The sequence below is a fragment of the Palaemon carinicauda genome, chromosome 2, assembly GCF_036898095.1.
Source record: "Palaemon carinicauda isolate YSFRI2023 chromosome 2, ASM3689809v2, whole genome shotgun sequence".
NCBI classification, from domain to species: domain Eukaryota; kingdom Metazoa; phylum Arthropoda; class Malacostraca; order Decapoda; family Palaemonidae; genus Palaemon; species Palaemon carinicauda.
In genome coordinates this window covers 89526554-89536553 of record NC_090726.1, presented here as the reverse complement: position 1 = coordinate 89536553, position 10000 = coordinate 89526554, and the positions used below count along the sequence as shown (strand labels likewise).

Below are 10000 nucleotides of genomic sequence, written 5' to 3'. Positions count from 1 at the left end.
GAAGCTGCCCGGCCAGCCTTGGAAGAAGCTGAAGAAGCTCTCAATACTATAAAACCGGCCCATATCGGTAAGTAAGCGTTGTAAGTATGCTGATAAGTATCACAGACAATTTCGGAATTCTAAACATGATATTAATACTGCATATTCTAAATTTCTTATTTCTTTATTTTTTTTCTTTTGGTTGTTATTTATCTATACCCAGCTGCGTTGTTTCCGTTATAGTTTGTAACAGAAGCGAACCAGTTTATTTTTCATGAAAGTATTTCGTAACAAGTATAGCATGCATTTCCCCTTCTTAGTTTTCCTTTTAATTATAGTAAAGTGTTTATCAATATTTTTATAGTACTAACAGCTTTGCTGACAAATTATATTTAATATAATACCTTTACTCATTATCAAACGCTAAATTATATTTCACATATTAATAATCCCCTTTTATCTCTCTCTCTCTCTCTCTCTCTCTCTCTCTCTCTCTCTCTCTCTCTCTCTCTCTCCTTATAAAACACAGCAACAATTCGCAAGTTGGGTAGACCTCCCCATCTTGTTATGAGAATCATGGATTGCGTATTAATACTTTTCCAAAGGCGTCTTCAGACAGTTAAGCCAGATCCGGCCGTAGCTTGCCCAAAACCATCATGGCCCGAAAGTCTTAAGGTAACTAGAAAATAAATCTTTGACTTTTAGAACTGAACCATGTTATCATGATCTTTAAGTATAAACTATTTAAGAATTGGGAAATTCTCTCATTTGCTTTAGGTTTTTTTTTTTTTTTTTTTTTTTTTTTCTTTTTTTTTTTTTTTTTTAAGGAACCATGAAATATATTCACATATGCTTGAATAGCTAAGACCTAAGTTTGTTGCTCAGTTTTCAACTAGCATCGACATGGTCTTGAAAATATAATCTAATACACATTTTTTTCCGTTATAACAGATGGTTTAATTTCATAGCTTAAAAGATTAAGTATAACAAGAGACAAAGGATTCAACATCTACCTAATTTCTGTACATAATAATCTACAAATCTCATGTTTTATATTGTACATGTGACTAGAAATTAGTATTTCAGGAAATGTAATGCGAATTATGACACTCATAATCTTTTAATGTTTAAGGAAGCCATTGGGAATTTCCTACTGAAGAATTACGAATATTTCACTTGAAAGTTACTGGGAGTGCTTATGTACCACAGGCCTTTCAAAAAAAAAAAAAAAAAAAAGTAAAAAAAAAAAAAAATTCTTGCATAAGATTTACACCCAAAATTTAATATAGGTGAAGCAAATTATTTTATTCTTTAAAACTTTTCTTGGTTTCATTGTATTACAGACCCAAGCTCATGGGTCAAATCTATGAACCATAGAGTGACTTGGAGTCTTTCATAAACGTGGGTATTGTTTGGAGTTTATAAATCATAGATGGCTAATAGTCTGTGATTACTTTTCTACATTGGTATTATGCTCCTAAATTGTAAAGTTGTAAGAGTGTATAGAGGAAACGCCGATGGCGAGAGTCAGTTCTTCCCAGAAATATTCTATTCAATAACCCTGGATAGGTACGGTGGGTCGTACGCGACCCCGAGCGTCAAAAAAAAGGAGGTTTTTCTCACGTGACACCCCCGTGACTGAATTTGTGGGTGATCGACCTGCAGGAGGTGTCTCCCCTACACGCTCTAGTAGTGTCCAGATGTGCATTGCTGTAGCTGTACTCCTTCCCCGATTTCTGAGACGCGTCGGGGTCGAGCGCGACCGAGTTTACCCTTCTAAGGTAATTTGCATAATTATCAAAGTTATTACGTATTATGAAATTGTCGTAGAATGGTGCAACTTGTATAGGTTATCAGTTGTGGAAAGTCTTGGTGGATTGTTTGGCTACCATGTGCATGATTTTTTTTTTAGTTAAAATGTCGTTCATCACCACGAGGACCATTTTACCGCGAGTGCCCCTTTTCATTTTTTTTCATTTTTTGCCAAGTCATTTTTCCGTAAGATATTGCCAAATAGTGTCGTAAAACTTTTGCTTGTTTAGTGTTGGAAAGTGTGTCTAGATGATCTGGCTACCCATGCGTGACTTTGTTTTTGTCAGATACGACGTAGTTATTGGTATATTGGGTATTTAACTGCGGTTGCCAATTTCTGTTTTTTTTCAATATTTGTAAAAAATTTTACGTAGTAAGGAATTGCCGTATATTATTCATTTTTTTTTCATGTTTATGTGTTAGAAAGTGTGCCTTGATGGTTGGGCTAACACGTGCATGTCTTTTTTTTTATCTGAGATGCCGTATATTAGAATGTTGGGCATTTTACCGTGAGTGCCCCTTTGTCATTTTTTTTCATTTTTTTGCCAAGTCATTTTTCCGTAAGATATTGCCAAATAGTGTCGTAAAACTTTTGCTTTTTTAGTGTTGGAAAGTGTGTCTAGATGATCTGGCTACCCATGCGTGACTTTGTTTTTGTCAGATTCGACGTAGTTATTGGTATATTGGGTATTTAACTGCGGTTGCAATTTCTGTTTTTTTTTTTCAATATTTGTAAAAATTTACTACGTAGTAAGGAATTGCCGTATATTATTGATTTTTTTTTTTTCATATTTATGTGTTAGAAAGTGTGCCTTGATGGTTGGGCTAACACGTGCATGTCTTTTTTTTTATCTGAGATGCCGTATATTAGAATGTTGGGCATTTTTCCGCGAGTGCCCCTTTTTATTTGTTTTGCATTTTTTTGCTTAGTCATGTTACCGTAAGGAATTGGCAAGTAGTGTCGCAAAACTTATATTTTTATAGTGTTGGAAAGTGTTTCTAGATGATCTGGCTACCCATGCCTATTTTTATTTTAGCCAGATATGGCGTATATATAATTATGTGTTCGATTTTCCTGTGATTGCCATTTTTTCGTTTTTTCCCATTTCTTTCAAAATTACTACGTACTAAGGAACTATCACAGAGTAATGATTCATTTATATGTTTATTTGTCGGAAAATGTGCCTTGATGGTTTGCCTAGCACGTGGCTGAAATTTTTTTTTTCTGAAATGCCGTATATTAGAATGGCCATTTTTCCGCGAGTGCCCCTTTTTATTTGTTTTGCATTTTTTTGCTTAGTCATGTTACCGTAAGGAATTGGCAAGTAGTGTCGCAAAACTTATAATTTTATAGTGTTGGAAAGTGTTTCTAGATGCTCTGGCTACCCATGCCTATCTTTTTTTTTAGCCAGATAGGGCGTATATATAGGTATGTGTTCGATTTTCCTGTGATTGCCATTTTTTTATTTTTTCCCATTTCTTTCAAAATTACTACGTACTAAGGAACTATCACAGAGTAATGATTCATTTAGATGTTTATTTGTCGGAAAATGTGCCTTGATGGTTTGCCTAGCACGTGGCTGAATTTTTTTTTCTGAAATGCCGTATATTAGAATGTTAGCCATTTTTCCGCGAGTGCCCCTTTTTATTTGTTTTGCATTTTTTTGCTTAGTCATGTTACCGTAAGGAATTGGCAAGTAGTGTCGCAAAACTTATATTTCTATAGTGTTGGAAAGTGTTTCTAGATGATCTGGCTACCCATGCCTATCTTTTTTTTTAGCCAGATATGGCGTATATATAGGTATGTGTTCGATTTTCCGGTGATTGCCATTTTTTCGTTTTTTCCCATTTCTTTCAAAATTACTACGTACTAAGGAACTATCACAGAGTAATGATTCCTCTAGATGTTTATTTGTCGGAGAATTTTGTTTACTTCTTTTTTGATTGAATATCATCAAATTTTTTTAGCTAAAATATTATATTGTTTCACATTTTTGTTTTTTTTTCGATTTTATTTTCCTTCAAAAATTTTTTTTGGGGTCAGAATTTTAATTTTATAGTCGTAAAATAATCGACAATTATCCAGCAACCCACCATACAATTTTTATGCATATCCAATAATAATTAGATTAGTAAATAACACCTTGAAATTGACATACCCTTCCTACATTTCAATTGGCAGATTAGGGAGTCTGAGTCAGTGTGGTTGGCGGCCATTTTGTGGACATATCCGAAGCGTAAGTTGCCCTATCTATATATATTCTTGTTCCCTATAGAATTTGTGATATTTTGGTATATTTTTACCTGCATAAATATCATATTATATATTAAATATATGTATTTATTTACGAAATTTCTAAGTACTCAAAAAATTACCTTTAGATATGGCCCCTGATATAAATGTAATTTACAAAATAATGAAGATTTTTTTACATATTTCTATTTTAGGATAACATATGTTTATTCCCTAAAAAAATTAGCCACTTCCTATTTCATTTGGGTACCCAAAAAAATTCATGAAATTTGGACAATTTTTTTGGGCCAAAAAAAGTTACACTTTTTTTCTCATTTCAGATCTTCACCTCCATGGGTCTGACTTCATCCAAAATACATCAAGATGTGTCCTAAACATTCAAGAATCAATTCCTAAAAGGATTTGTGTATATATGTATAAACTTTTTTTTTATGAATTTTTATGTCAGGTCTTTTTTTTCTACTTAATTTTTTAAAATATTTATAATAAATAGTTTTTCTGCAGATGAGTAGTATTTATCTTTACAGTTGTTTTAAGCATTCATTGAAGTTTTTTTTTGGAAAAAGAAAAAAAGAGGTTACTGCAAAAACTGATTTTTCAAGAATTTTTTTTGGCGTCGGGGTCGTTCGCGTCCGAGTATACCCTTAAAGGGGTGTCCGAGGAGCGTACCTATCCAGGGTTTTAAAGTAGCCATGTATTTTTCAGGCCAGGTTGCTTCCAATACTATAAACAGAGCCAATATAGAGACTAAAAGTATGCCTTCTTGATTGCTTTCCAATTTCAATGTTAAAAGTTCCTCTTTTGTTAAAAAGCCTTGAGGTCGAAAGTGAGTTTAGCCATCATCGGTATGATATGATTGTTGCGCAGCGTCAGCAACGTGGTGTTAATGTGACTGAAGACGGATTTTTTTTTTTTTTTTTTTTTCGTGATAACAAATTCTATGTTTAAAATAGTATTTATTCTAAAACAGCACTTATTTGATATAAAGCAATTTTAAAATGCCAGCATCCCACAGATTATTAGAAAACTTTGAGAATGAACGTGAGCCGGGAAATTTTTAAGTTTGTGTTTAGTTCAGTGTTATCATTACAAAAGAATCTTTTCTTTTACATATATTTTTATCTACAGTACAGTGCATGAGCATCTAACTCAACAAAAGTCAAGACTTTTCCTTTTAAAACCTATATATTTTCTTTTATATCCTTGGAAGGAGAAAGGGTTAATGAGATTGAATAATTCAAATATTTAGGAATTATCTGTAATACAGGGTCTCTAGAATTTGAGTTCAGTGAAATATTGAAAAAAAAGCAAACCAGGCAAAGGGGAGGTTAAGTAAAATTTGGAAATCAAATCGCCTGAAATTACACATTAAAATCAGGTTATATATCAGCTTAGTGAGATCAGTGTTACAATCTCAAACGGATTTAGATTTGAGAAAAAAAAAAAACAGAAGAATATCGGGAGTTAAATGGACGGAAAGGATTAGAAATCAGACTATAAGAGAGATTACTCGGGGGCCATATGTGGATGAGATCATAGTGAAGGGTAGGTGGAGATGGTTTGGGGACGCCCTTTGCACTTCCCAAGAGAGATTAGTTCACCAAAATTTTAACTGAACTCCACAAGGCATCAGAAGAGTTGGAAGACCAGGCCTACATTGCTGTGGACTATGAAGCGGGAAGTAGGAGATGATGAATTGAGAAGTATTCATTTAAAAGCTCAAGATAGAGATGACTGTTGAAATCTAACCGGAACCCTTTGCGTCAATAGGTATAGGGGGAGTTGGTGATGATTATTTTTGTAAATATATGCTTTTTGAATACTCTATTGATTAGATCTTATTAATATGTACGAATACAGGGAATTGATCATAAATGTAAACGCGTTAGGCTTTAAAGATTTTTTCTATCATATTCGGATATTATTATGATTGACTTTGTATTCAACCATTAATTGGGAATACGCTTTTCCAGATGATGGCAAGCACTACCTTCTTGCTCTCTCTCCAGAACTTCCCTAAAGACACAATAAACGATGAGATTGTTGAGCTCTTGGAGCCTTACTTTAGTAATGAAGATTATGACATGGATACTGCTAAGAGGGTTTGTGGTGATGTCGCTGGTCTTCTGTCTTGGACCAGAGCAATGGCCTTTTTCTTTGGCGTGAATAAGGAAGTCTTACCACTCAAGGTATCGTTTCAGACTTGCCTTACTTCTTTATCTTTGAAAAGGCTTCTTTGATAGTAATTTAAGAAGTTTGTGAAAATGTGTTAGAATTACTATTAGGGCATATTTGACTTACTAGAAATTATAACAGTTTCTTTATAATTAGTTTTAAAGAATATAAGTAATATATGCAACCTTTCATTTTCTTATTTTTCTTCTTTTTATAAATCTGCTTCTTTTTAAATGGTATCTAATAATAACTATGTCTCTAGTCCAATTTAGCACTCCAAGAAGCCCGGTTAAGGATTGCAATGGGAGAGCTCGATCGAGCTCAAGCCGAGTTGGATGACAAACAAAGGCAGTTGGATATTGTCAGGGGCCACTACCAAGCAGCTATGGCCGAAAAGCAGAAACTCATAGATGCTGCAAATGTCTGTAGGCGTAAAATGCAAGCTGCATCTACTCTCATAAATGGCTTAGCAGGCGAAAAGATTCGATGGACTCAACAAAGCAAAGCTTTTCGTCAACAGCTCGGTCGGTATGTTATGTAGCTCATTTGAAACAGTGTCACATTGATGAGAACACCAAAACAGTGTTTAAGACTCTTTGGCATCTCCGAAGGGCAATCAGAAATAAGAGGATACATTCTAACTGTAGAGACCAGATGCTACATAAATAAAAAAAACTCTTACCAGTAACGATAATCGGTTTTGATTGATCTCAGCATAAGATCCAAACGAAATCGGAGCTACCCACACAATATTCAGATAATCTCATACAGTCAAGTGACGCAGTTCAGTCTCAATAGAGATTTTTTTAAGTGCATATATGGCACTTTCTATTGAAGAGCTACTTGTATTAGCTTTGGGAGCTGCTGCCACATCTTATCTGGTGACATTACATCTCAATGATTTCGCACCAAAATCTGTCCACTGTGGCCTGACTATAAATCAATTTCACAGAAATCTGCTAGCGATTCAGACGTTTTGGGAGCCTTAAGCATCATAGTTTGGAGAAATAAAAGTTAAAGGCAAAAATTTCAATTAACGAATAAGGAGCTAAAACAAATAAATACCAAATAATAGTAATCTTTCAGATAGAGGAATATCTAGAAAACCACATATGTAGTCGAGAATCAAATTCATGTATCATGTGTCCAAAGATAGAAGCAAATGATTTTTATCTGGTTAAAAAATGTGATTTCTTCACTAGAAAATATAACTTAGTTTTCAAAAAATAATGCAATTGCATGTGGGGTTTATATAACAGTAGCAAATCATGAGTTTGAACTAACATAAATCTCTAAATATGTTTTGTCCCAAACAGTATAGTATTATATATAATGATAACTTTTTTATGGATGAAAATATCATACTTGATTACATATCCAATTCCTTATTCATATAGTTTCAAATTCACTTGCTTTAATGTATTCCTTATTTGATATGAGTGATTCTTAGACTAAGCTTTTGCTCAGTGTTTGAGTCAATTTTACAGTTTTATGAGATTTGACATATCTTGGAATTTACCCAAATTAATTATCGTCACAGAAAAAAACTGAGCTTTTGTTTTAATGTTTTGAACAATGAAATAGCCATTTAATATTTTTCGTCTTATTCTTGCCATTGTGAGTTCCCAAATGAGTTTTACGCAAAGAAATTTTAAAGAGAGTTATTGTGGTTTCCTTATGCATTGATTTTTACGCTTCCACGATTGCTTGACGCTATTACAAACTTATTTGAAAAGGATCGCATAGAATTTCCTTTAGCAGTAATTAGTTTAGTATATCTTTGGTGATCAAATTGTATTTAAAATCTCTTCCATCCCTAACCAACTCCCCATCCCACGTCACATACCAAAAAAAAAAAAAAAAAAAAAATCCAAACATATTAGGGAATACGTAGGGCCTTTGGTGACTATTTTTTAGCCAGTTTTGTTTTTTTACACTACTCCTTTCCAAAGTGCTTCCTTTATAACGGTTTAACTATTGCACTTAAATGTGAGAATATTGTCAATTGCTAATCTTTTTTCTTTCATTAAGTACGAATAAGGAATTAGTAATTATCCGCACTTCACTTCGGGAAGGTTCTGTCAGAAGACGAGAGCCTTATGGTTCTTGGCAAACCTTTACTTTATTGAGGTCCTTTCATCTTTCTTTTTCTCTTTTCTAGCATGAACTGCGTATAATAAATATCAAGATACGTGTTGAAATATTCGACATAAAATTAAACAGAAGCATAAAAGATAATAAAGGTAATCCAGGATATATTTTAACAACTGCGTACACATCCGTTATACATACACTTACTATTAAGCTTATAAACTCAAAGGTACATCAAAATTCAAAATAGCACCTGAAATAATACTAGATTTTAATTACCTTCACATATCACTGGGGTACTAATGCAATTCCCATAGCGAACTTGAGCTACGCCTCAAATTCTAAAATACGTTTGTTTTTTCTTAATGAAATTAATATCTCAGACTCGTTGGCGATGTGTTGTCGACAACGGCCTTTCTGTCCTACGCGGGACCTTTCAACCAGGAATACAGAACTAAAATGACGGAATCTTGGACGGCTCTTCTTGTAATGCGCCACATTCCCTTCACGGCCGACCTAGATGTGACAACATGGATGGTGGACAACGCTACAGTAAGTCATATTACGTTGAGAAATAGATGTATCTTATGCACGCACACGCAAAGAAAAGTAATACAACATTGCATTTATGTTTTAAATGCTAACTTGATCTCAGAAATATCATTCTCAGTAATGTTTACATAGTTATCCTTTAATTACACACCCACACACACTCATTATATATATATATATATATATATATATATATATATATATATATATATATATATATATATATATATATATATACACGCACAAGTCCTTCCACTTGCGTCTATTTATGGACTTTCCATGCTAGTCTATACCCGCAAATTTTCTTAGTTCGTAAGTTCATCGTCTTTTCTTCCTTCTGCTTCTTTTGCAATCCCCATAGACACATTCTGTTATTCTTAATGTTCATCTATTTACTATCTGCCATTCTCATTATATGTCCTACCCATGTCCATTTTTTTCTCACTTGCTGTTAGAATGTCCTCTACTTTATTTTGCTGTTGTTCTTCATCTGTCTCTTAGTGTTATTCCCATTATTATTTTTTCCCATTGCTCATTGAGTTGTAACTAGCTTATGTTCGAAGGCTTTGGTAAGGCTCCAAGATTCTCATGCATATGAATATGTATATATTTATTTTTAGGTGACAGAATGGAATCTGCAAGGTCTTCCAAATGACGAACTGAGTATCCAGAACGGGTTAATCGTGACGAAGGCCTCCTGTTATCCACTGCTCATTGACCCACAGGGCCAAGGAAAAATCTGGATCAAGAACAGAGAATCACAAAATGAGCTTCAGGTAAATGCATCTATTTCTTTTTTAGATTTTTGTACTCCATAATTGTCATCAAATGATATACAAAGATACTAGCCATTTTCCTACTTCAATCCTTCAAAACACTTTTAAGTGAAAACAGGCAGTTTAGAACAATTTTTCTACAAGTTTATTCGTTTGTCAATTTGTCACTGAAAAGAACTAGATACAAAATTCATTTTTCACTTAGACTGTGTAGGTAAGTAAAGTATTTGCTATTATTCTATATTTGAAATAAGTAAAATGAGATAGAGTCTTATTGTTTCTTTCATATATTTATTGAGGTTCTTTATGGTTGATGCCTTTTCGGGATTTTATATTTGGGCATTGAAGAAGAACTTGATGG

General features: G+C 33.5%; 1 protein-coding gene across 1 annotated transcript in view; it reads left to right on the top strand.

Annotated features, from left to right (window-relative positions):
* LOC137618319 (dynein axonemal heavy chain 5-like) overlaps positions 1-10000 on the top strand; it is a 328916-nt gene that overhangs the window by 256241 nt on the left and 62675 nt on the right. The window contains exons 62-67 of the mRNA XM_068348490.1: positions 1-67; positions 509-654; positions 6019-6234; positions 6483-6748; positions 8695-8863; positions 9484-9639. The exon at positions 1-67 is cut by the window's left edge and continues 132 nt beyond it. Coding sequence (XP_068204591.1) covers positions 1-67; positions 509-654; positions 6019-6234; positions 6483-6748; positions 8695-8863; positions 9484-9639 — 1020 coding nt within the window. The remainder of the gene's footprint in view (positions 68-508; positions 655-6018; positions 6235-6482; positions 6749-8694; positions 8864-9483; positions 9640-10000) is intronic.